General features: G+C 44.5%; 1 protein-coding gene and 1 long non-coding RNA gene across 4 annotated transcripts in view; both read left to right on the top strand.

The window, feature by feature from the left end:
- Window positions 1-19,149, top strand: part of CBX5 (chromobox 5) — a 54,222-nt gene extending 35,073 nt beyond the window's left edge. For all 3 annotated transcript variants that reach the window (XM_083599533.1, XM_083599531.1, XM_083599532.1), the window contains 2 exons: window positions 6,980-7,077; window positions 12,468-19,149. In XM_083599533.1, the coding sequence (XP_083455659.1) occupies window positions 6,980-7,077; window positions 12,468-12,618 (249 nt within the window). In that variant the 3' untranslated portion in view covers window positions 12,619-19,149. The remainder of the gene's footprint in view (window positions 1-6,979; window positions 7,078-12,467) is intronic.
- The window catches only part of LOC310756005, a 40,723-nt gene extending 21,574 nt beyond the window's left edge, over window positions 1-19,149 (top strand). Inside the window, exon 2 of the long non-coding RNA XR_014544632.1 lies at window positions 16,189-19,149. This is a non-coding gene — a long non-coding RNA (uncharacterized lncRNA). The remainder of the gene's footprint in view (window positions 1-16,188) is intronic.
- Window positions 19,150-27,558: the final 8,409 nt, after the last annotated feature.

The raw sequence follows: 27,558 nt of genomic DNA on the forward strand, positions 1-27,558 counted from the left end.
TTACATTAATCTGAGGTTCTAGGGATGATGGTTTCTGTGCCCTGCTCCATGCTTGCACACTGGGGCCTTCAAATGACAGAGCACACACCGCTCTATACATGATGTTGTAAAGACAGTGCTCTTGCTGACTTAAGTTACAGGTATTGGAAATACTGTGAAGGTCAAATGTATCACCTTGATTGGTTAAAGCTTAATGGCATTTCTCCCCTTCATTTTAAAATTTGCCGAATTCACTAGCCAATGCATGAGGAGACATGAGAACATGGGTTATTAAAACATCTTTATAGGGGAATGTGAACATATGAAATTTGGTATAAATGAGGATCTGTTGAGTGGCATTTTATGTCTTGTCTTTCCTTTCCTGGAGGAGAAAAATCTTCTGCAGTTCTGTGTGTTCGTTATTTTTTTATAACCTTATTTGAAGAAATGCCCTGCCCTTTACAGCTGTGTCTGTACAAAATTATGGCTAAGTCACTAGAGATTCAAACCTGCACTGCTACTGTCGGTCCTTAATGAAATCATAAGGGGTAATAAGGTCGTATATTTCATATCCAGCAGGTTATCCTTAGTGCGTTTGGATTACAGTTTTATAACCCATTATGTATTCTCCTTAAAGTTTGAGAAGTAAAACTGTCCACTGTGAAAATGAGTGGTTTGGTTCCTGCCGAAACATCCTGTCTCCTCCAGCATTTTAACATGCCACGATTCCCCTTGGACTTAGTGCCTCAGGTTTTTAGGACTTGTCCATTAGGGCCAGTTGCAGACATAACACTTAACCGTAGCTAGTGGTAACCACAGTTTAGAATCCTATCAGCAGTTAAGATTTAAAGCATACAGTCAAACGACAGTCTAGGCTCTGCCTCAGCAGTCAAAATGCTCAGGTGCTGGGACCTATGAACCAGCAAAGTGTCCACCACTGATCAGACCACCATCTTTGTAGACCTCATGTTAATGGACAGTGAGTGACATTTTGGTAGCCAATGTGGGGATTATGAGGTTCTGTTGCTCTGGTAACATTTATCAAAGGCAATAGCAAGTGGGGGTGCATCACAATGGTGGTATCTTTGTTAAATGTACAAGCCAACTGCAGCTATTCTTACCACTGCCAAGAGAGGGGAACAGTGATGATGATTTCCTTGGCATTTTCTTCCCCAAAGGGGGAAAAATGTGGGACATGTTCAAAGGAGGCTGGCTAGTGTGGATTGGATACTGGTAGAAGGAGGCTGTGCTGCATCTTTACATATCGCCTCTAATCAAGTGAGGCCTGGCTTGGGCAGATTTCTGCTGGCGCTTCAATGGATTGGGACTGAATGTGTGGTGATGAGTTAAAGGACAGTGATTGCCTGTCGCGCTCTCTTGCAGTATTGCTTCCAAGGTACAAACCAGACTTGTGCTACCCTCCTGACAGAGGCAATTGGCCTGGCAGCACCAACATCAGCAACAATGGCACCCAGGAAGTGGGAGAATGGTGGCAGGCAGGTAGAGGGTGTGAGTGAGTGAGTGAGTGAGTGAGTGAGTGAGTGAGTGACCGACCCATGGATTCACCGTCCAAGGTTTCACTTTCCCACTTGCCCACACTGCTCAGGTTTTCTCCAGTGTACTTGGCCTGTACTCAAGCAGCAGTTAGCTGTGCTGAGCCGCCCTGACTGTGTGCATAGGAGGAAAGGGGGACTGTTCCTCCGCAGCTTTCAATGGTGTCCTTTGTCTCACTTGCCTTCTTCAGGAGCCCCAGATGCTCTTTGACCCTGCTCTGTATTGCCTAACTGAGGGCAAAGCAACATCATACAAGTTAGCGTTGTACCATTGGCAGGCAGATGAGCCAAGGGCATTCATCTTTGACAACTTCTGGGCAATTCTCAGCTTTTCACCTCCTGTTCAGGTGTTTCACTTCCAATTCCTAGTACTACCCACCCAAGTACCCTTCCCCAAGTTTGTAGACCAACGTACCCTAAACAGTGGCATCTAGTATTCCCTGTAATTCAGGCCTCTCCTTCACACCCCTGTTTTTTCCTCCCAGGCATACTTTCTTTAGAAATGTTAAGGGGTTATTTCTGCTACTCTTCTTCCTGTGGCTGTAGCAGATTATCGGCCTCTTCCACCCACAACCATAGAGGTGCTAAGACCCATAAACTGAATCAATGCTCGTGTGCCATCTAGGGACACACATGGTTGCTCTTTCCCTGTTTGCTGAGAGAGACAGGAATGGGGAAATATTAATTGTGCAAAAAATTAGCAAGAGACATAGGAATTTAAAGGGAAGTGGGTTATCTTGAAATGCTACAGGCACCTTTCATTTTTTTAAAGTACCTGCTAAATGAGGTACAGGAGAAGTTCTAAATACACTTATGGAATGTTTAGTTGGGCGTTGCAAGCAAACAGGAAATTAGTAGAGAATGTCAGGTGCCTGCGACTGAGCGCCTTCCAACTGTAGACTTCCCTGAGTCTGTGATGGCTTTGATAAACTCCATTCTAGGAGCAGGGTGAAGTTTCATCAAGGATCTGTGGCTCCAGGCATCTTAATCACCCTGGCAATACCTCAAGTGACACTGATTCATTCCAAAGAGTTGAGAGTGTTCATTGTCATGTTCAAAGTCTATTAGCAACAACCCCACACCCCTGGTGCTCTTTCCCATCCCCAGCAAAACACAGGATTTGTTTCGGAAGGTGTGGAGTCAGAGAAATGTTGGAACCCACAGCAATACTATTCCTTTGTCTGCAGTCCTGTGGTTTCTCTTGAAGCAGGCACTAAATGGTAACTTCTTTCATTTCCTTTTCCCCATCCTGTTGAACACTTCAGATGGCTTCTGCTCCAGAACGGAGATTGTGAACTGCCACTGCATTTCTCCCTACACTGACTAGAGCAGGGATGTGAAGCCTCTGGTCCTCCAGATGTGGCTGGACTCCATCAGCCCCTGCCTTCATAACCAATGATTCAGGGTGATGGGAGTTGTAGTCCAGCAACACCTGGAGGGCCAGAGGTTCCCCACCTGTTAGCATGAGGCTCTGTTGTAGCCTTTCTTTGCTATCTCTTAACAGCTAGATAAAGAGAGCCAGTGTGGTGTAGTGGTTAAGAGCGGTGGACTCGTAATCTGGCGAACCGGGTTTGCGTCTCCGCTCCTCCACATGCAGCTGCTGGGTGACCTTGGGCCAGTGACACTTCTCTGAAGTCTCTCAGCCCCACTCACCTCACAGAGTGTTTGTTGTGGGGGAGGAAGGGAAAGGAGAATGTTAGCTGCTTCGAGACTCCTTCAGGTAGTGATAAAGCGGGATATGAAATCCAAACTCTTCTTCTAAAGGTAGTCTTTTTTCAGAGCTGGGTTTGCAGACGTTCCTGCATATTCTTGCTCACCTCCATGTCAACAAGCTCCCTGGTCTCCTTGTTTCACTACAGTGATGCTTTTGTACCGTTTAAGAAGGAATAGCTCTGATATCTCTTTTGATCATTTTTCAGCTCTAGGTCATGGGCTGCAGCAGATGTTTTCTGGGCTCTCTGCTGGACTGCTGGGACAGACGTATCAGACAGTCACAAATTGTAGGCACAGGCTTTTGCTGGTTGAGCCCAGGGGTGCCAACTTGAATAAATATTGTGGGGGCCCAGGTAAGCCCCACCCTGCATAATTGATCACATGACACAGTGCACACACACCATTTGAATGGGAATGTCCATCAACTGGGGGGGGGATCAGCCCCTCAAATATTTTATTGTGGGAACTGAAGCCCCCGTGGACCCTAGGAATTGGCTCCTATGGTTGAGCCAGAGTTCAGGCATGAGGTGTAGATGGAGGCTGAGTGACAGATAGGAAGAGGAAGACTGTAAATATTAGTTTGGAAAAGATCTGCTTTTTGACTTGCAGTATGTCTACTCGGCATTCCCATCTCTCTGGTGTCGTGGCCTGCGCATACAGGGATGAAACCATAGACGCCGTGACTGCGATTAGCAATCTTGCTTTAAGTCATGCTTTCACATTTTAGTTTGCAGCTGATGAGAACCCAGATAGTAAGTCTAAGGCCATTTGTTATGTTTAATCATGGTTAAGCATCATGTCTGCACCAGCCTTGGAAGAGGCTAGAAGCTCAGTTCATAGTGCTCCCTCTTTGGAAGCCAGTATGGTATAGTAGTGGATGAAGCATGGGATTTGGACCACAGGCTCACTAGATGACACTGAGCAAGTTACTCTGCTTCTCTTAGTCTAACTTACCTCTCAGAACTGTGAGGATAAAGTGAGATTGCATTGAACTCCTAACAGGATCTGCAGGATATAAATGTGATGAGCAAGCGGGGAGCTGGAAAGGCATTCAAACATCCATCTAGCCCCGTTCCAGAGCTTAGGATAGCTGACAACTAAACATATATATTTAAAATGTTTTAAATAATCAATCACATATAAAACACATCTTGTGAAAATCCCATACCTGTCTGACCTAGCCACTGAAACCACATCAAAAGATGTGATTTTCAAGAGAGGAAGTTTGCAGCGGTACAGCATTATTCTTTCTTGGTATATGCTTTGGTTATCAAAGCTCAGTGCACTTATGATTGTCTCTACACTAGAGCCTGTGGTGCTCTTTAAGGGAGAGGAACACAGGGACGCCTGTGAAAAGGATGGGTCTGTGTCTATGTGTCATATAAGAGATCCTGTACCTCAGATTAAGACTCTGTTGTGCATTCCGGGCTGCTCGCAGTTTCAGCAGTGTGCTCAAAGATTAGTTGCGCTATTGGATTATTGTTGTTTTTATATTTGTTGTTAACCTTTTTTTTGTTTTTCTCATTTTCTTGCAAGCCACCCTAGGAGTTCTGCTGAAGGGAGGCCTAAAAATATTTAAATAAATAAAATAAGTGTATGAAACTTTCTGTCATGAGGGAGATTTGATAGAGGTGGGTTGGTAGTCAGCTAAGTTTTACTTGAAGTACACTCATTGGTATTAGCGAACATGGCTAGGTTAGGTCCATTAATTTCAGTATGTCTTCTCTTAAGTAAAACTTAGATTAAAAAAATAAACAAACAAATCTCCATGTGCAGCTAGGCTGCTTGGTAAGGCAGAGTGAGACAGCACTGAGCACTCGTCTCAGTTCCAGCCCAGACTGCTTTTTAACTTAGTTGGTAATCCAAGGCAAAACTATGTTTAATGGTGGCATGTAACCTGTGTCTCCTCCATGGGTCTCCTCCAGTCATATGTAAGGTGGGTGGGGCATGTGATTTTAAAGCACAAAAGGGGCATGGGGAGAATGCACATGTCCTTTGGATCGAAATCTCTCTCTCTCTCTCTCTCTCTCTCTCTCTCTCTCTCTCACTCTCTCTCTCACTCTCTCTCTCTCTCACACACACACACACACAAACAGACAAAAAAACATTCCCCTCTTTTTAAAGCCATGTGTAGCTTTGGCCCTTATATTGAGCCATCTGCTAGGGTCTTGCTAACACTGTGACTGTTTTAGAAATCACAGCAAATAACAATAGCTACTGGAGACTCAATAGTTCAAAAGGAGAACACTTTTGCTTGTTTGTTTTGGCTAGCGCACTATCCAATTACTGTTCACACAAGAGATTCTCTTTACCCAACAAATCTTTTCTTTAAAGCAGTTATCCTTTTCTACCAGGCTGTTGGGAGTTGTAACAGCTATACGTAGATCTATCATGGCCATCAGCACTTTGGGGAGTAAGAAGTTTTTTTTTTAAAAATGCCCATATACATACCTGTTGAGTTAGATATTTGTTGTAAGGGCTCAGTAATCTTAGTGGCCAGTTTTGATTAAGCCCCCACTCCAATTTTTTTGGGGGGGGGGAAATAGGGGGGCCCCTCATATGCTACAATTTTCCACACAGACATGATCTTGTTCTGGCCCTGTTATGAGTTCAATTTAAAGTGTTCTTAACTAAAGCCAGAGGTGATTGTTAGTCCAAACTGTCCTAAACCAGGAGTTTGGTCTGGATTTCTTACGCAATATGAAGAAGCTGAGAAATGAAGTGTTGTATTATATTATTACATGATTTGTGGATTCATTAGTTCCCCCAAGGTCCCCTAGAGTTGCCGTCTGTATTCAGTCTGTATACACGCACACACACAGAGATAGATTAAAATAATATATATTTCCTTTTCTTCCTCTTCATTTGGCAATTGCTTTTTTTTCCTCGAAAAACTCAAGCCGCCTGCCTCTTTGTTAACTGCTTGCTCTGCCTAGCCGCATCTACCAGACAGTATGTGTGGGCAACAAATGTGTGGATCTCCCTCAGAATAGCGTGTGGCGGTGCTGCTGCTGCTGCTGCAAAGCAGGGAGAACACGCTCGCTCCAGGCTTGCAGCAACTGAACGCTGTTACCAGCCTTCAGATGGTATGTGCAGAGGGAGCTGACCGACCCTTGTCTGGGGCCCCGGCGGTTTAAGCTCTCTCCTTGCAAACAAAAAAACAAACCAAAAAAGCGCCCCAACTGCATGAATGGGACACACCCATTGACGGCACCGGCACAAAGACCTCGAGGACCGTGTGAGAGCCCGTAGAGGTGGTGCGCTCTGGAGCGGGGGAGGCGTAGCAGGGATGGGGAGCCTTGGAAATCACGAATGGCTGCTGCTACTGCTGCTGCAGCAGCTGCAAAGGCAAGATGACTTAATTCCCTAGATCTATCCATCGCTTTGCTAGCCCATTTTAATGGCGACTCTTTATTTCTCTTCTCTCTCTACCTCTCTCTCCCTCCCCCCCCTCCTTTTAGGTTTCTTTCCCCTTTCCCCCTCTCCCCCAAACATTTCATAAAGAAGATATGTCAAAGAAAAGGGAGAAGAAGAAAAGATGTTAAGGCCTCTTCCCTCATCTGCTAATTACCATCAAGCCATGTACCACATCTGTTTATCACCTGATTCTCGGTGCCCTTTGAAGCCCCTCTGCCTCATGGTTGAGGGAGATTAACAAATGGCCAAAGAATGGGAGGAGGAAAGAATTTGTTTTTGTAACTGTCTTTCTCTTTCTCTGTCTTTCTTTCCACCAGAGCACCGATATTGCCAGGGGCTTTGAAAGAGGATTGGAGCCGGAAAAGATCATTGGAGCCACAGACTCTTGCGGCGATTTAATGTTCCTAATGAAATGGTGAGTGTGCTTCTTTCTTCTTTTTTTTAATATTGACCCTGTTGTCTGGTTTTCCTACTCTCGGCGGCCCTTCTTAAAGCAGCCAATAAATTACCAGAATAGTCTAGGGTGAGGTGCTGTGGCGAAATGGCCCAAGGACACTTCTCTGCTAAGGCTTTGTTTTCCCTCTGCTCTGCAAAATGCTCTACACCTGGAGCTTGTATATCACGCTTTGCAAGATACACAAGCCCCTTCCCTTCCACATCTCTGCCCCCCTCCCCTCCCCCAAAAAGAAGAAGAAATACTAGAGAGCACAGGAAATCCTTCTGGGAAGGTTTTGACTTGCCTCTTGTTTTTGCTCCTGGGCTTATCTCAGCTGGAAGCCTCTCTGGGCAGAGAGAGAGAGAGAGAGAGAGATGGCCGTGCTGCATATGCAGCAGCCCCTCCCCCACCAGCAGCCCGAAACAAAGAGCTGGGAGAGTCTGGCTTATCTGCCTGGCAGAGGTTGTAGCACAGCTGTGTTCAAGGGAGCTGCCTCTTGCTCCTCAACTCCCCTCCGCCACCCCCAGCCCCAGCCCCGCAAGATTTTGATCCTGGGTCCTCCTCCCTTGTAGCAATGCAGCAGAGATAATAAGCCCTTGTCCTGGGCTTTGCTGTCTCTGAAGCTGGCGGGGTTGAGATGGATGGTGCCTGCTCCTCTTGAGACAGGGTGGGGGAGGGGAGCCAGCTGCACACAGCGCCTTGGAGGAGGGGGCTGGAGGGAACACAGAGACAAGGAACGCGGGGAGAAGAATTGGTAGGTTCACCTCTCCCTGGTTCATTCTGCTACACGACCAAACGCCCTGGGTACCCAGGGGTATTTTCTGGCACCTCTTGGTTGCGGAAATACACCCCCATACCCTGTAAGGGCTACAGTCCCAAACTGGAGAACATCACCTGTGTGGAACAATCCCTGTTATTTTTTAAAAAAGTCATTTATATGAGGCCCAGGTCCAGTGGTAGCTTGGTCCCAGGTGATGCATCCAAGGAAGGCAATGATTAACAGCTGATGAATATCCAATCTTGAAATTTCCAGCTCACTTGAATTCTGTAGAGCAAGGAATCTGTTCAATGAGACAAATGCTTTGCAGATTAACACGATGATATTTTGTAGACTGTTTTAAATGTGCAAAGGTTATTTACAGTGCTCAGCACCATTGAACCCTGTGAACTGTTTTGCTGTGATTGCTGTTTTATAAATGGAAGCTGAGGTTAAGGGAATGTGGCTTGTCCAAGGCTTTGGTTTGAGCTCTGGGCTTATAGGTACACAACCAAATTATCCCCTGGATCACATTTGCTGTCATTGGGTAAATTAATTACTTCAAAAGAACTAATCTCTTTTTAGGCAGTGGGAATAATTTCTATTGCGAAATACTGCAGAAACAGATTGTGAAGTTTAACTACACTAATTTTAATTAATCTGTACTCTGCGTATGATCACTTTTAAATCTTACCTTTGCAACTGACATCATTCAGTGGTCATTAATGAAACGTGTTTGCTATCTGGCATTTAAACGAATTCTATTGAATTAAGGTTGCAATCCTGTACCCATTTACTTGGGAATTGCATTTACTGAATTGCACTCAGTTGGGACTTACAGTGCACCTTATATCTACTCATAAATATTTTGCTATAATTACTTATTGTATTTATTGCTTTTCTCAGAAAGGTAAACTCAAAGTGACTTTTGAAAACAAATATTAAAAAACGAGTAAAAAGAACCTAAAATGCTCACCAATAATATGCATAATAGAGCAGTAAATTTATCTAGATTGACAAAATGTAAAACTTAAATGATTGTTTTGTTTTGGGGATCTTGAAGCGAAGAGAAGTAGCTTATAAATTAATAAATAATGTATTGTTTAAGGAAAGGCAATTTGTCAATATTTTATTTTTCATCAGCTTAATATTAAAAAGCAAGTAAAAGTCAGGATTACCAGCTTCAGTTTCTGACGACTGTTGTGAAAACCTTTGCCTCCCAGGCGCGTAACTGTTAATGTTGGGCACAGACACAAGGAAAAGCAGTCTGCAAATTTACCTTTATCAAATTTACCTTTAACAGTCCCAGACTGTTTACTTGCTATAGCCTCTCACTAATACCATTGTGTATGTGCTGGGGGTGGAGGTTAACTGGTAATGAAGTCTTGAGTTGATTGCACCAGTTAATTAATTAAAAAGTTTGTAGCCCTAATCTGTGCTAGGTAGCCTTTACCAGTAAATGTCATGAGATACGCAATGTCTAGCAACTTTGTAATGCCTTTGCAGAAAGCTCAGGTATCACCAGAAGCTTTTAAACTCAAAGCAAGGCATAGAAAATGAGAGTGGATGGACATCCAGGCTATATTGCCCATTTCTGTTCTTGTTATTGTAGTATGCTGGTCAAGCTAAATTGTCCTCTTTGTATACCCTTGCCTTACCTCTGTTTTGCCTTTGCTTATCCCTATTTTCTAAAAAAAAAAAGATGCTAGATTACAAAGCATGCTTACATTTCATCTCGTGTAGTTGTACATTCTACTATATGATTTCTTCATCGGTTGCATGCAGTTCCCTTGAGATATTAAAATAGGAAATGCATTTTAAAATAGGAATCTCTAACATACAGTGCAAGCCTCCAGTCCTGCCAATAGAGTAAAGAAAGAAAGAAAAATCATGGGAGTTGACCTTTTGAAGCACAACATTTTAAGCGTAAATAAATTGAAACAAAGTTAAGCTGAAAAAAATAACTAAAAAGTTTGCTTATAGTAGCAGTTTTCAATATGCTGTGCCATCAAACGATTGTGTGGACAAGTACAGGAGCCAAATTCTATGCTTCTAGAGATCCAGGAAAACTGGGCACCCTTTTGTACTGCATTTAGCCCCTATTATGTTAGGTGGGAACATTTCAAACTCGGGCTGCCATTTACCTTAGTCAACCATTTATCAGTTGCTCAACAGGAATAGTTTTCTGGGTGGTGTAAAAAATAAAATCAGGGATTCATTATTAATCAATTACATTTGCACAGGGGTAAAACAAAAAAGAAAACCATACGTCCTTTGATTTAAATCAGGGGTTTCCAACATGGCATTCCTGGGCAAACATGTGCCCAGATAATCCTTTCCTCTGCTGCAATCAGGCTTGAAAGAATCATTCAATTTTTGTCAATAGTATTTCCTGCAGTGTGTGCTTGGTTGTGCGGTATGTAATGCACAGATGCACATTTTTAACCAGTTGGAGTATTTTTAATTGATTGATCTAACCAATTAATTGATTGAATGTTGCACTCCCACCCATAACTGTACAATTCCTAGAAAGATTGAGGGCGAGACATCACTCTGTGCTTCCTCTCCCCTCTTCTCATCCTTTTGATGGGAAAAGAAGTACACAGCGTCACTTCCTTTTGGCATCCCAGCCTTAATCTTAAAGTCAACTCTTGGAGAAGGGGTACAGCAGAGAAAATTGTCTTTGTGCCCCTCATCAATTGGAGCAGGAAAAAGGGAGAAATGCAGAGATTTCTGTTTGAGTATGCATTCAAACACTGGTTAGAACATCCGTGTTACTGCACTAGGATTGGGTTCAGCAACTGGAGGCACTTGTATCAGATTGGGTACCCTGGGAGATGCCAACCTGGCCCTCCAGTTACCAGCCTAGAGGATAAAAGGCAATTGTGGCAAAATAAATGGTTGGCAGGCAGCGGCGTAGCGTGGGTTGTCAGCACCCGGGGCAAGGTAAGTAATTTGCGCCCCCTAACCCGGGGCAAGGCAAGTAATTTGCGCCCCGTAACCCGGGGCAAGGCAAGTAATTTGCGCCCCCTAACCCCTAACCTGCCGCCGCTGCCAGCTTCTTCTTGCTGCTGCCTGGGCTGGTCTGGTGTGGTTCTCTCCCGCGCTCAGCGCTGCGCTGGGCGGCCGCTGCACTGTCCCTCCCCCAGATAGTCCCTCGCTCTCTCTCCGCACCGCACGCCTGGCACCCACCCCCTCCACAGTGGGCGGTGACCCGGCGGCTCGGATCGGATTCGCACAGCCAGCACTGCAGTGAGAGAGAGTGAGTGAGCCAGGTAGGGGCAGAGAGCTGCGAGTGCGAGCGCGCCCCCCCAGATGTTGCGCCCGGTGCGGCCGGCCCCCCCTGCACCCCCCACGCTACGCCACTGTTGGCAGGCATCCCTTGCTCCCTCCTCAAAGAGTCCTCCAGAAAGCCAGTTGCTGACCAGGACATTAAGTAGCATATAATGAGAGTTGTCAGTCTTTTTTTTAAGCTGATAAACCACCTGTGCTTCAATCAATTCATTGTGATATTGGAAGAAATGTAAGTTAAATTAACCATTTATGAACAAAAGATATTATTATTATTATTATTATTATTATTATTATTATTATTATTATTAGAATTTATACACTGCCCTATACCGGTCTCAGGATGGTTCACAGACTAAAATCAAGATATAAAAACACAAAATACATAATAAAAACAAAAACAACAACCTAATTAATAGGAAAGGCCACCTTTCAATCTTTTTCTTTTTCTTCCCCTCCCCACCAAACTTTTCTTCCTTTTTGTAAAAGATACCACAACCAAAACACCTTGAAATGTAAAACAAGAATGGCTTTAATTCAGTCTCATTGATTTAAAATTGCTCCCATTAATCAACTAAAGATTTAGTTGATTCATTTATTGATTATGCCTGTCGACACTTGCAGCCTGTAATAAGTATTGCATATGTATATTTTATTTATAAATTGCTTCTTCACTGAAAAAAAAGTCCCTTAGTTGACAATTAATGTATGCAGCGCGCACACACACACACACACACACACACACCCACACCCCACTGGGGTTGCAGTAGCTGCCTTCCTCCTTCTCCCATTTAATTGACAGCTTCAATGTATCTGAAGAAGTGTGCATGCACACGAAAGCTCACACCAATAACAAACTTAGTTGGTCTCTAAGGTGCTACTGGAAGGAATTTTTTTATTTAGCTTAAATACTGTATTTTTAGCTCTATAAGACGCACCAGACCACAAGACGCACCTAGTTTTTGGAGGAGGAAAACAAGAAAAAAATATTCTGAATCTCAGAAGCCAGAACAGCACGAGGGATCACTGTGCAGTGAAAGCAGCAATCCCTCTTGCTGTTCTGGCTTCTGGGATAGCGGCGCAGCCTGCATTCGCTCCCTAAGATGCACACACATTTCCCCTTACTTTTTAGGAGGGAAAAAGTGAGTCTTATAGAGCAAAAAATACGGTATATGTTTTCTCCTACTCTGGTGCTGCTTCCTTCAGGCAGGTTACTTGAGCCCAGGTCCCCTTTTTTCATGTACCAATCAATTGGGGGTATGTGACTGCTTGATCAACTAGTGACGAGTCCTTCTCTTGTTGTCCTCGCTTACCTCTTCAGGAAAGACACGGATGAGGCTGACCTGGTTCTAGCGAAAGAAGCCAACGTCAAGTGTCCTCAAATTGTGATAGCGTTTTATGAAGAGAGACTGACCTGGCACGCGTACCCAGAAGACGCTGAAAGCAAAGAGCGGGAAGCAGTGAAAAGCTAAAGTGGCCAGGGTCCTCTGTCCGTCCATAGTTGTACATATCCACCCTCCTTTCCCCTCCACCCAAATGCATCCATGAAAATGTGCTTATTACTGTGCTCCACAGGAGAAATGTTGATATTGGTTGGGTTAGCCATAACATTAATGGTGTGAGTCACGTTTGGTTTCACTCCAAAAGATTGACATGGTGTGTGTGTGTGTATGTGTGTTCCTTGTTCCCCTTATCTCACAATCCCCAAAAAATCTGTTTTCACTTTGAAATCCCTCTGAGTCTCCAGGCCATTTCTCTCCCCACCCCCCCCACCCTCCACCTCGGGTTCCTCACTTTCGCATCATTTTGAGAGTGAAGGGTTATTGTTTCCCATTGGCCTAAAAGAAGACTCTATAACTGACAGGGGGTACCGGGAAGACCTATCTGACTCAGAACACTCTTTGGATTCTGAGATTACCCAAATAATTCTCAAGCCAGGACATCATGGGGCCATTTTAGTTGTTTTAGGAATTGCTGGCGTTTTGCTGGAATTGGGTTCCAGGATGCTGGGTAGCAGTTTTCATCCTGGCTCCCAATGCCAGTGTCACTTGCACCAGCTCCACTCAGCCAACACTCGGTTTTCTAGCTGCAGGGCAGGAGCAGGTAATTTGGGAAGACAACCATTACAAACTAATTAGCTAGCAAGGACAATTTCCTCCTTTTTCAACCAGTCCTTTCATGCAATCAAAATCTAGTATCCTACCACCTCTTTCCTTCTGTTTTTCTTATCTTGCAGTACATGGGTAGGCCTAGCAGCCCAGCCAAATTTTGTGCCATTCTGGAGAGCCTTCTTTGTTGTGGCTGTTCCAAAGACAGCTGGAAATCGTGGTTCCAAAATTGGATTATTTTCTGGGCTCTCTAGCTCTCTTCATATGCAGCAGGCATCTCTGACATAATAACCTCTGCTGTGAGATGTGGGCAGACTCTTTTATTTCCACCATTTACCCCATGTATGTTTGTTTGTTTTTTTAAAAAAGAAAATTGGCCACTTAGAGGAGCATGCTTTCCTTTCAAGCACCTGGTTATACGTAGCACACGGATCTAGATGCAAGAGTTTTCTGGACAGGCTTTTTTTTTTTTTTTTGTCTCTCCTTGGCTGCCCCCTGAAAAGTATCCCATTTCTCTGCACCAGCAATGTGGCGGCTAAGTAATTATTCCACGCTGAGGGTGTTGGGATTGTTTAACCCTTAGAAGTCCTTTCGGCAGTTGATTTCCCCATCTTGTTCCATATGGTGAGCAGCTGGAGGACCAAGTCACAGAAAGCCAGGTAGCAGTCTTCCCCTCCTTCGTGCCCTTCTCTCATGACAATGCCCGTGCATGTTTTTTCACATGGAATGTCTGTATTGTGTAGTATATAGATAGGACTTTAGGGCCCTTTAGAGTTTTGACACTCACTAATAGCTTCATCTTCCCTCTTTGCAGACAGATTTTGGTGTAACTCCCGGCAATAAAAGGGAAAGCTTGACAGTATTAGCATTGATTGCTGCTGGCTTCTCACCAGCTGCGGTTTTGGATACCTAAGGACAGATAAGCATCGTAGAGCTTTGTAAGAGACTTGATGGGAGCGTGCAAAAGAATCAGTTTGACGTAGGCTAGGCTTCTGCCGTGGAAGTGAAATGCCACTAGTCCTTGCATTTCCTGCTAATTTCCTTTCAGGGTCTAGGAGTCGACTCTTTTGCTCCCTGCCTGCCCCACATGCACACCTCTTCTCCCAACCACTTTTGTCTTGCTTTTTATAGGGGAGAAGGGTGAGACAGAGTGTTTGCACCAATGCAAGTCCCAAGCCTGGTGGCAGTTCTTCGTTCCGTTTGGCATTGTGAGGTTTTCAGCTTTGTCTTTTCCTACAGCAGACAGTCAAAGCAGTTCCGCATCATTCCATTTTGTGCCTCTGTATTCTGAGCCCTGTCACACTGTCAAGAATCGCCTCTTGTGGATGGTTTGGATACGGTGTGGTGGCAGGAGCTGACTTGGTGCTATTGCTTGTAACTCCAGTGCCACCAGAGACTTGCCCATCTCCCATCTCTTCTGACTCCACCAGCATTTCTGTGTTTTGGTATCTTTTCACTCAGTCCCCAAAACACATGCATGTTGAACAGGCAGAATATAGCAGCTGCTAAGCAGGATTTGTGAGGCTAGATGGGTTTCACGCTCCACTTTAATTTGATCTGCGCCACTTTTGCACCGTGAACAAATAATCACTTGGAGAGTTCTTTGAGAAGGCTCTGATCTTTGAATATAGTTACTTTAAAGGGGGGGAAAGTTCCTGTTTGTTTCCCTACACTTCTTCAAAGAAAGCTGTCTTCTCTCTCTCCCCCCCCAATCCCCATTCCCTAGTTACAACTGTTGGAAAGGGCCAGTTGGATAATTTTTTTTTGCATTGTATTCTGTAAAGATGGAAAGAACAAATGGTTTAAAATAGCCATCATCTTATTTTCGTTATTATTGCTTTTGTTGTTAGCCATCTGTTTGAATTAAAACAGCAGGAAAAATAAAGCTGCTGAATGACCCAAATTTTATTTATGCACCTGAAAGCAATTACAGGTATGAGGCTCACCATCTTGGGTGGGGGCTGTGACTCATTATAGCTTCTGCCTTCTACTTAACAAAAAAAAAAAGGAAAAAGATGGGAGGGGGGACTGAGGAGTAGGAGACAGGAAGAATTGCATCTGGGAAGGCAATATTGAAAGCTAGATGCCCTTAATCAGCCAGCAAACAGCTCTCAGCCTCTGAAGTCCCATTTCAGTTCAGAAGCAGCACAGCCTTATGCTCTCCTAGAGGTCAGGCTGCCTTGTGTACTGACTCTTTTCCCTGGTCCTTCCAATAGGCTGTTGGACCTTCTTCTTTGCCACTAGTTATCTCCCTGTGGTCTGGAGTTTGGGGAAGTGGACAAAGAAGTAAAGAGGTATCTGGAGTCCACAGCAAGGGACCACATCTAAGCCCACCACAGAGCAGAAGCTTTGAACAAACCGCAGTCTGCCATTTGGAACATCTTTCCTGTGCTGCAGTTCTGCACAGCGGCAAAGCATTCCCCGCTTGTGCCTGGGGCATGCGCAGGGCACACCGTGGGGGTGGAGCCATGGGTGGGGCGCACCACCGGAGCAAGCCCTGCCCACTGCTATAAAGTGGGGCGCGCTCATGACACCCCACAAGCCCAGCATCGCTTTGTGAGACTTGCAAAAGCGAGGTGGGGCTTGCGGGGTAGACGTGCGCCCTGGCCCTCCCTTCGAGCCCCGTGCTGCTTTTGTGAGCAGCGCTGGGCTCGCAGGGAGGGCCAGGGCGCACGCATGTTGCAACAGCTCACAATGGGGCATGGTGCCATGTAAAAGGTAAAGGGACCCCTGACCATTAGGTCCAGTCGTGACCGACTCTGGGTTGCAGCACTCATCTCGCTCTATAGGCCGAGGGAGTCAGCGAACCGCTTCCGGGGCATGTGGCCAGCATGACTAAGCCGCTTCTGGCGAACCAGATCAGCACAAGGAAACGCCGTATACCTTCCCGCTGGAGTGGTACCTATTGATCTACTTGCATTTTCGAACTGCTAGGTTGGCAGGAGCAGGGACTGAGCAACGGGAGCTGAGGCACCCCCCAAAAAACTGTGTGCAGGTCGATGGTCCCTTCAGCTCCCCCCACGCTACACCACTGGTTCTGTGGACCAAAACCTGCAGTATTGAAACTCAGAGTTTCCATATTGTGGCCGCCTTCTTTAGCTTCCCAGGCCAAGCCTCTAGCAGCAACATTGCCTGGTATCGGCCAAGGTCGGTGTGTTTAGTTCAGGTAGGAGTGGCCAGGTGCAAAACAGAACAGGGCTCCTGTCCCTTATGATAGCTGTGTAGAAGAGTGAATCATCTGACAAATTACACCAGCTGAAATTCCCTCTTCCACACAACTGTCGAAGGTGCAGGTACCCTGACCTCTTACAGCTGGACATCCTGCCAGTAGGGTGCAGGCTAAATAAGAGAGCTTTCCTTTCATAAGGATAATTCTCAGATCCTCTCTGTAAAAGTCTCCACAGTTCCACCAGATCAAACAGTGATTTCTCCCCCTCTTACCCCTGTAAACCTCGTGGGAACAGCGTTGAGAGCACTAGAAGCACATATTTTCTTTATCCTCCACTCTACTGCAGCATAAACAGTATCCTTTTTGCCAGCTGCTGCTAATAGATGTTTCTATCTAGAGCTGAAAATGAGGACTTCTGGTGATTATAAGCACTTGTGTGTCAGGCTAAAAAAAAAAAAAAAGCAAAGACATCTGTTGGGGAAATTAGTAGGTATTTGATAATACCACTGTCCAATACCACTGTATTAAAACCATTTCTAGCAAAACACACTAGCACTTCTCTTCCTTGCAAGTATTTGTGCTACGATTCCTCAGTGGTGCATTTGTTGGTCTGCATGTGTGTTTTTAAATATCTGCTCCCATATGCAGCTTTCCAGGGAGGAGAAAAGTTAAAATAACTCGAATGTCATTCTGTTTTTCCTCTCTCAACTTTTTTAAAAAATGCACTTTTAGTCTGAGGCAGCACACAACCCCCGTCACAGTTGGACATTGTATGTGGTACTTAAAGCTCCCTGGCCAAGCTAAACATACCCACAAAATGGGTCAGCTGCCTAACCTCCTAAGAGAGAGAAAGTGAAAATCCCTTTTAATCTTCTCAGTAGGCAGAAATGTAAGGAAGTAGGCCTTAGCAAGTTTCACAACGTGAACTGATGATATGCTGCAGCACTGTTCAGAAAGACACTTCTTTTTTAAAAAAGAGAAAGCTCTTTTAAATATATCCCAAAAGCATGGCTGGATTCTTGGATATCAGCCATGCGACCGACCTCCCCTGCCCCAGTTCCCTCCAGTCAGCTGAACATCCTGCAAGGTGTATGGAACTTGCCAGCTGATTGAAAACATCTTAGGATCTCTAAGCCATTCATGCTGCGTTTCAGTGGCTTCTGAAATGATCCTACCTCCTCTTTGGCTCCTGGTCTCAATGTTTCAGTGGCAAAACAAAAGCATTTTGATGTTAGCTTTTTTGGTGTCTTACATTTGGCAGTTGTGGGAAAATGTATGTCTGATGAGTTGATGGGGGAGTTTTGAATTTTAGATCCGGGCTTTTATTAGAGGTTTGTAAATGGTGTGCATGTGTGCATGTCTGTTTGGGGCTTTAAAGAACTCTAAAATCCCCCCCCCCCCTTTTAAATTGAGTACTTCCTCTCTGTATTCATCATGGGTTAAGTTCATGGTGAGACATTCAATTTGCAGGTGCAGTCTTCTGATGCATCTTCTTCTTAGCATGCTGTCAAGAAGTGAATTGTTATCCCAGTCGCCTAGAATAATGAAATAAAATTCAGAGAGAGAAAATTAATTTTGTTTTAATTAAACTCATTAATTTTTTGATTAATGGTCTAATTTTTACCTGGGGTGGCATCTAAATCTTTCCTTGGCAACATGCACTGTAATGAGACTGCCTCATCCCCTCAGTGGGGAACAGTGAAGAAGGCAGCAGAAGGAAGGGAGAAGCCAGGCATCCACCCAGTACGATCTGAATTTTCTTGGGTCCCCCAAACTGGAGAGGCATTCTCTTTGTGAACAAGAGCATTAGATTTTACCTGCAACTTTTGCAACAACTTTAGGCTTGCAACTTGCTGCTTAGCTTACAGCAGAACAGCAGGCTGTGTTTTGGATTCCTGTTCTCTGAAGCCTTTTAAAAAAAGCATTTGAACCATTTTGAGCTAGATCCTAAATTTCTTGTGCCAGATCTGAAATTCTTGTTTATCAGAAACAAAGACCACGGGTCACAAAGAAGTGAATTTTAGCTGCACAAGAGAGACATCCAAGACGATAGCTTATGTCATCACTTCAAAATCCAAAGTCAGCTCTCAAAGGAAAAGAAATCTGGTGGTTCACTGCATTTACTTTTTTTCACCTTGCCTGGATGCAGGCATCATTTGGGTGCATAATGTTGCCTGAATCCGTTCACAACAAACTGGAGGCTGTAAAGTTGTAGCATTCGATTTATAGCAAACAGTTCAGACGACATGAATACTTTGGTCGGATCCAAGCAGAAAAACACAAGCTCAGCCACATGCAGAGTAGTTGTGTGAAAGGACCTTGAGAGTTTCCTGTGGGGCAGGGAAGTGAAGCATATCAAGGTTCAACTTGATCAGTGTTAAAAGTTCCAGTGAACACTGGAAGGAGGCCTTACTGGGGCGATGTGGCCACTCTTCCCTTTTCACCCCAGTAATATGCTGCCGTCCACAATAAAACGTTGATTAACTTTGCAGGGGGGGTGTATATGTGAGCTTCCCTTGTGGTGACGTTTTAGCCAAGCTCTTTGATTCTCCACTAATGTATGTTACACTGTTTTTTAAAGTGTGAAAATTGATTTTTAAGCGAAGGAGCTATTTGTCGTACAGTTTGACGCGTTACAAACAAACCTCTCTCCTCTGCCCTGTGTTCCTCATCCCCACTCTTTCATACTTCTTGTATTGGTTCTAATAAATGGTTACTTTTCAGAACAGGCTCTTGTCCTTTTCTTTAGCTCCTCCGGTGTCTGCTTTTGAATCTGGTTGCTGCATCGATCGAGAAGCTGTCCTAGAGAGGAAGAGCAGAGCATTGGAGGAAACCACCAACAGCAGAAGCACAGCAGGCGTGAGCAAAATTGGCTGTTTCTCCCATCGTAGCTGAGATCTGTGGTCACCATATTATATATTATATATTATATATTATATATTATATATTATATATTATATATTATATATTATATATTATATATTATATATTATATATTATATATTATATATTATATATTATATATTATATATTATATATTATATATTATTTGGCCCATGGTCTTCAGCTTTTTGAGAACCCATCTTTAAGGTAAAGGTAAAGGGACCCCTGACCATTAGGTCCAGTCGTGGCCGACTCTGGGGTTGCGGCGCTCATCTCGCTTTACTGGCCAAGGGAGCCGGCGTACAGATTCCGGGTCATGTGGCCAGCATGACAAAGCCGCTTCTGGCGAACCAGAGCAGTGCACGGAAACGCCGTTTACCTTCCCGTCAGAGCGGTACCTATTTATCTACTTGCACTTTGACGTGCTTTCGAACTGCTAGGTTGGCAGAAGCTGGGACCGAGCAACAGGAGCTCACCCTGTCACGGGGATTTGAACTGCGACCTTCTGATCGACAAGTCCTAGGCTCTGTGGTTTAACCCACAGCACCACCTGCGTCCCTAAAGAACCCATCTTTAACCTCAACATATTTAACCTTTCCCTCTGAGGCTCTGCTGCTTCATTTGCAGCCTAACAAGGGGTCTTTGCTACTGTTAAGGAAAATTCTGGGTTGAGAGACTATCCAACAGCCCAGCTCTTCGGGGTACAAGTCCCCCTCGGGTCCACGCGGTCAGTAAAATAAGGAAGTTCCAGCCAAGTAATTTGGAGCAAAACAGCAGTCAGTAGACTTAGATTCTTTATTGTCACGCAACAGGTTCAAACAGCAGCGAGTGAACCCAGAGCATGGGGTGACATTGACTTTTAAAACTTTCCCACCATATCCCAGAATACAGTTTGCACAGCATCACCAGTACATCATTGCTACATCACTAAAGGGGAGCGTTACACAAGATTAGCATGGACAGATATGTCAGGGCAACACCCAAGTATAAGATTAGCATAGGCAAACATGTCTTAAGTACCCACACAGCCAAAGTATGTCTGGAGCCTGAGGCAAGTCTGGTGATGAGATTTGGCTCCCCTTGGCTAACTCTGAGTCAGCAATTGTCACCTCTGGGCATTTCCTGGGGTAGGAGGTGTGTATATATGTCTTCACACTTGGTGAGGTGGCAGGGAAAAAGAGTCCTTTTTCCAAGGGCAAAATAGCAAAGGAGTTGATTTTGTATGATTTTTGAAGCTAGGTATCTTCCCTGAGCTGTCAAGTTGAAAGGAAAAATTCAGGTATAATATTTGTAACATTAAACAACTTTAAAGATGTGCCCCCCCCATAATATACCGTATTTTTCAGTCTATAAGACGTACCAGACCACAGGACGCACCTACTTTTTGGAGGAAAACAAGAAAAAAATATTCTGAATCTCAGAAGCCAGAACAGCAAGAGGGATCACTGCGCAGTGAAAGCAGCAATCCCTCTTGCTGTTCTGGCTTCTGGGATAGCTGCACAGCCTGCATTCACTCCATAAGACGCACACACATTTCCCCTTACTTTTTAGGAGGGAAAAAGTCTTATAGAGCAAAAAATACAGTATATAAAACGCTGCCCTATAACATTGGTCTCTGCAGACAGCTTCCAACATAGAAATGGCATATATGATAATCTAAAATAAAAACTTCCAGCGTAGTAAAGAATAAAAGCAGATAAGCATTGATTCCAGAACTTGAAAAACAGATTGATTGATTGATTGATTGATTGGTGTGTGTGTGTGTGTGTGTTTTATAAAAAAAGGACTGGGAATGTCAAAACCTAGAGGAAGCTCTCCATGTTAGGGCAGGTGCATATTCCTAGCCCCAAGCCATTCAAGGCTTTAAAGATTTAAAAAAAAGCTGTACTTTGAATTAAATCTGGAATGGAGGCTTCCGGTTTTTTCCACCTTCTGTTGTGGGTGTGCTTCGCGGGTTCTCCGCGTTCAGCAGCTGATAGAGGAAATTTTGGGGGGCAACGCGGAGGCTATGTGACCCCCAAAAAGGCTCTGGGGGTGACCCAGAACTGACAAGGTCCAGCAGCGTTAAAAAAAAGGAACTCTCTGAAGTTCGCGTCCCATCTAGGAGGCGAGGCGACGGAGGGAATCTAGATGCGAGCAATCCTCATCAGCAAGCCTCAAAACCCCAAACGGTAAGAACAATGGCAAAATTTCCAACTTCCTCAATCCCCTTAACTAAGGACTAAGCAAATAAGGAGAGATTAAGGAGAAGAGGGTCTGCAGGATTTATATAAAGAAAGTGAACTGCCTAGTGCTTTAAAGAGACCCAGAAAGATCAGTGCATAAGGAGCAAAGATCGGGAGACTATATTTTAAATACATTGCAAATCCTTCTCATTATACTTAAATAACAACGCCATGTGGACCAACTCTGTAAGTGGCGAGTAAGCAGAAGAGTCTCAGCCGTGGAAGAATAGCATTGCCTAGTAATATAGCACTATAGTGAGCACTGGGCAGAAAACCCTGTTTTGATTCCACTTTCTGGTTGATGGTGCGAAGAAATTGCCTCATCCATGCTAATGGACCTTGGTGTGGAACCAATCCAATTAGGGGTGTGGGGGTGGATGTGTGAGCCCATAGTCTTGCCCATAGAGGCTAGTGGCGCCAGGGCGCCAAGTTCTGGAGGGCGCCAGGGAAGAGGTGGAAGCTGGATGTGGCACCTCCTGGCATCAGCTCACCGCTCTCACCCACCTCCTCCATGCAGCTGTACCCAGAGCCTCTGTCTGCCATGGCCACCACGGCACGAAGTGGCCAGCTGAGCCGGGAGCTGCCACCTCCAGCCTCCTCATCTTCTTCGCCGGAGGAGCCACACTCCAGCCACTGCCCGCCTCCTCCAGCCCCGCCGGAAACACAGTCCTCCCTAAAAAGCTCTGGGAAACTGTGCATCCATATAAAATAAAGAAATAAAATGTGAAAGCCTGGCTTTGAACACCTGTGCGGTTTGTCCTTTCCCTCTCCCCTTGTTTAAAGTAGATAAAAATTATTCTCCTTTAAGGAGAATATTACGAAAATGATTTACAGGTGGTACATGACCCCAGTTAAGCTTGCAAAAATGTATCACCTGCCTGATAACAGGTGTTGGAAATGTAAAGAAGCTGAGGGAACATTCTTTCATCTTTGGTGGACGTACCCAAAGGTTAAGGCTTACTGGGAAATGATCTATAATGAACTGAAGAAGGTATTTAAATTTACCTTTCCTAAGAAACCAGAGGCCTTCCTTTTGGGCATAGTCGGCCAATTGGTGCCAAAGAAAGACAGAACATTTTTTATGTACGCAACAACAGCAGCAAGAATACTTCTCGCTAAATATTGGAAGACACAAGATTTGCCCACCGTGGAAGAATGGCAGATGCAAGTGATAGACTATATGGAGATGGCAGAAATGACCGGCAGAATTCGAGACCTGGGAGAAGAGTTGATGGAAGAGGACTGGAAAAAGTTCAAGGATTATCTACAGAAATATAGTAAATTGTTTGAATGTTAGAATGATGTGGGATGTAAAGGTAACACGGCATTTGGGATATGGTTAAAAGAGGTATGAAAAAAAAGGATCTAAAAAAGAGGGGAAATTAGACATATAACAAGTGGGAGTACACAATTATAAATGAGATGTGAAAGAGGGTTAGAATTTGCTGAATTTGACGGAATAAAGAGGAACACAAAAAAGGGAGATGTGAGGAGGTCAGGAAAGAGGGCTATAGAACCTTGAAATTTAAAAGTGGATTCTTTTTCTTGTTTTTTACTAAGTGTGTATTTTTTGTTTTTTTGTGTTGATATGTATTTGTTTGATTTTTATGTGTTGTAAAATCCTAATAAACATTTATTAAAAATAAATAAATAAAGTAGATAAAAATTATTTACACACAAAAAAAGCAAAAGCGTGGCTTTGAACGTATGGGGGCAATGCTTGCAGAAATCTCCAAAAGCCAGGATTGCCAGTGCTCAGGAATTGTGCTTCTTTGCCCAGCAGCTTCTCCCACCCACCACCACAAAAAAAAACCTAGTAAAAGTGGAATCTAATGAACAAACGAACACAAATCAGATTCTGTCCATCACTTTCCTGTGTGACCCAAGAAAGAGAAGAGTGAAAAGGTGGGACTGTGCAGATCCAAGCACACTTCGCTCCTAATGGCCAAGTTCGGAGGGAACAGGCGGTAGGTAAGTTATATACTGTATTTTTCGCTCTATAAGACGCACCAGACCACAAAACACACCTAGTTTTTGGAGCAGGAAAACAAGAAAAAATATATTCTGAATTTCAAAAGCCAGAACAGCAACAGGGATCGCTGTGCAGTGAAAGCAGCAATCCCTCTTGCTGTTCTGCCTTCTGTGATAGCTGCGCAGCCTGCATTCGCTCCATAAGACGCACACACATTTCCCCTTACTTTTTAGGAGGGAAAAAGTGAGTTATAGAGCAAAAAATACGGTATGTAAGGACAATGTTGAGATGGGGAATCAATTTGCCTTTACTCCTGACAGTGACAGAGGACGGCGCTCACTGACACGGATTTTCACAGCATTTTGCATGCCTGTACACACGCATGTGGGTGGCGCTGTAGGTTAAACCACAGAGCCTTGGGCTTGCCAGTCGAAGGTCAGTGGTTCAAATCCCTGTGATGGGGTGAGCTCCCGTTGCTCGGTCCCTGCTCCTGCAAACCTAGCAGTTTGAAACCACAAAGTGCAAGTAGATAAAGAGATACCACTCCGGTGGGAAGGTAAACGGCGTTTCCGTGCACTGCTCTGGTTCGCCAGAAGTGGCTTAGTCATGCTGGCCACATGACCCAGAATCTGTACGCCGGCTCCCTCTGCCAATAAAGCGAGATGAGTGCTGCAACCCCAGAGTCGTCCGCGACTCGACCTAATGGTCAGGGGTCCCTTTACCTTTACACACGCATGCGCAATCTTTGCCATGTATTAGACATTCTCCCATTACAAAGGGGCATTTTGCTAGAAAGGAGATCAATGCTAGAGGAGTTGTGTGTTTTTTAGCTCTAGTTTCAAAGCATCTTGCAGAAATGATCTCTGTAATTCTTACGACAGAACCGGGCAGTAGGGTAGTACGGTTATCCCCCCTGCTACAGATGTGGGATCGAGGCTGCCTGTGAGAAAGTGCTTTTCCTAAACTCAGTGGTTTGAAGGCAACATGATGAGGCAACCATCTTGCTGAAGTCAAGCAGGTCTTGCTGTGATCCTTAACTGGTTGGGAAATGACTTGCAAACCCCATGCCTTCAGCTCTGTAGAAGAAAAGTTGGCTATAAGGTGAGAATAAGAGACTTCCTGCCTGGATCAGAACTATGGAGGGAAAGAGAGGGCTTACACTGGCCTGGAGCAGCTTTGAAGGATGCTGCGCACAGCCCCTTTATCAGTAGTGCTTAAATGCTCAGCTCAATGCACTAATAAAGTCGATTGCCACTTTTAGTTCCTGGAAGGAGAATTGGGAGAATCTCTGAGCTTTTCCTCTAGTGCCACCTGGTGTCCAAAGTGGTACTCTGCAATGCAGACAACACTTCAGTAGCCATGCTTCTCTGGTCAAGCTTCTTATTATGCAAAGAATGGGATGCACCCAACCTTTACGATGCAAAACCAAATATACAATGGTTCATTATGCAAAGGAGGAGCCTGCTGCATTTCCTCCAGCACTGAGCTTTCTGTCCTGAAAAATTCTGGAAATTGCACAAGGATGTAAGATTGGGAGAAAGGGGGAAATGCAGTGTAAGAATTTTCTAACATCTCCCCTCCAAAAATAATAATTAAGGGCTCTTTAATAATAATATAAAAAATCTCCAGAAATGTATTACCTAGATTAAAAATAGATTATAAAATTATCTAAAACAGACTATAAAGAAAATTTGAGCAGAATCTACAGATAATAAGTGACACAAGTAAGCCAGCTTGTCTTGTGTGTTTGGGTCAGATCCCCATTTTATTTTAAGTATTCACATACAGATTACCACCAAGTTCTCAGGGTGAATTATGATGAGAGCAAAAGCCAATTAAGAACACATACAATAAAACAGAATCAGTAGTGAAACATATAGTGAAATCAATATAAAAAGGGGCACAGAAAGTAAATTATAGCTGGAACACATTAAAATTGCTGGGAAAATAAAAAAAAGGTATTTTTACCTGCTACTTAAATGACATCAAAAATACATCTCAGTCAAGCCTCACTGGGGAGGGTATTTCATTGCCAAGGAGCCACCACTGAAAAGACACCGCACCAAATATTTAAAGCACTCTTCTGCCACTTCAACAGCCATGGAGAATCCGGGGGAGTGTAGTTTGTGAATGTGCTGGGAATTGTAGCTCTGTGAGGTGAGCACCCTTAACAAAAGGCACTTCCTAGGATTATTTGGGGGAAGCCATGACCCAGAGATGCATTTTAAATAAAAGGACACGTTCTACTCATATAAAAACACCAGGCAGGCCCCACAAATAACCCAGAGATGCATTTTAAATAAAAGGACACATTCTACTCATGTAAAAACCACACTGATTCCTGGACCGTCCACGGGCCAGATTTAGAAGGCGATTGGGTCGGATCCGGCCCCCGGGCCTTGGTTTGCCTACCCATGCTCTCTACCTTAGAGTCACAGTTGTCAATTAGAGTAGACAATACAGACAGCTTCCTGTGTTCCTTAAAAAAAAAGTTGTGCCTGTTCTATTTCCTTTGGTGGAGGCTGGTCTACAGAGGCAAATGGAGCACTGCCCCGCCAATCTCAGCCAGCCCCCACCTGCTTGCTTTCCAGCTACTCAGTTTGGTCCTCCTCTTCTGTCTCAGCATTACCCTTGCAGAATTCAGCAGGGAGGATGCGGGGGAAACTAGAATTTGTGGGCTTTGCCTGTCATAGGCTCTGGGTGCCCCTACATTTTGGACTCCACGCCTTCTGCTCCATCAGTCAGAATGGGCCCCAGCCACATACCTGCCTGGACCTTGAAATGACCTTTGGATGTCCTCCTCCAGGTTCCTCTGCCTATTTGAATATAGAAGGTGGCTCCTAAAAAGAAGGGCCTTTTCAGTAGTGGCACCCTGGTTATGCAATACCTTCCCCAGAGAGGCTTGCTTGGTGCTCATGCTATAGTCTTTTTAGGCACCAGGTGAAGATCTTGCTCTTCCTTTTAATCACAAGTCACCTAGTGCTTCGGATATTTTTTTTTTGCACCAAGGTTCCTCTGCTGGGGATTATGCTGGTTTTGTAAACTGATTAAATTATTCTAGCCGCTGCGTTTTATGCCGATTCCGGTTGCATGCATCCTTTTGCAGCTGCTGAGATTTATTTTGCTTCGGTTTATTGTGAATTGGTTTGTTTTATTGCGAATGGTATTTTGTATTTTATGGCTTATGCAGACCACCCAGTATGCGCTATGCAAATGGGGCAGTATACAAATGTATATTGCCTGTTTGTATACTTGGCTGGACAGTACACAAATGTAATCAGACTTATCAATCAGTAAAAGCACTAGGTGGCAATCCATAAAAGTGACAGATCTTTCTTTGCTCCCAAACTGCTTTGCTTACATTGTCCTCAGCTTCTCGTATCGAGCATCGCATGTTATCACCAACATTGAGGGTGATGTTGAAAGGTTGCAGTGATGGGTACCAGAATGAAGCATTTGGGTTAGATCTGCTGCCCTCTGTGCACATTCACTACTGAAGTTATTCTCAAGGAAATGGGCATACAACTCCTAGAGTGTCCCTCCCGCTGCTCCTACACCTCAGACCCCCACCATGTTCGTGTCGGAATCTGGGGGTCATAAGGCCCCCAGCTGGAGTGCTTCCCTTCAGCCTTGCCGCTGTGGAGATTAATCGACCTCTGCTCCGACGTGATCAGTGACTCAAGCTTGCAGACTTGAGCACACTTTACTCAGCAGTGTAAACCGCACAACAGAAGAGGCTTGAGGCTGTAGTTACATACTAAAACTACGGATTTATTATACATAAACCAGGACAAAAAAACATGTCGTCTCTCCTTGCTGTCTTTTCGGAAAGAGACCAAAAACAAAAGCAATACAGTGGTACCTCGGGTTACATACGCTTCAGGTTACATACGCTTAAGGTTACAGACTCCACTAACCCAGAAATAGTGCTTTAGGTTAAGAACTTTGCTTCAGGATGAGAACAGAAATCGTGCTCCGGCGGCGCGGCAGCAGCAGGGGACCCCATTAGCTAAAGTGGTGCTTCAGGTTAAGAACAGTTTCAGGTTAAGAACAGA

The sequence above is a fragment of the Podarcis filfolensis genome (genome assembly GCF_964270895.1).
Source record: "Podarcis filfolensis genome assembly, chromosome: 2".
Taxonomy (NCBI): domain Eukaryota; kingdom Metazoa; phylum Chordata; class Lepidosauria; order Squamata; family Lacertidae; genus Podarcis; species Podarcis filfolensis.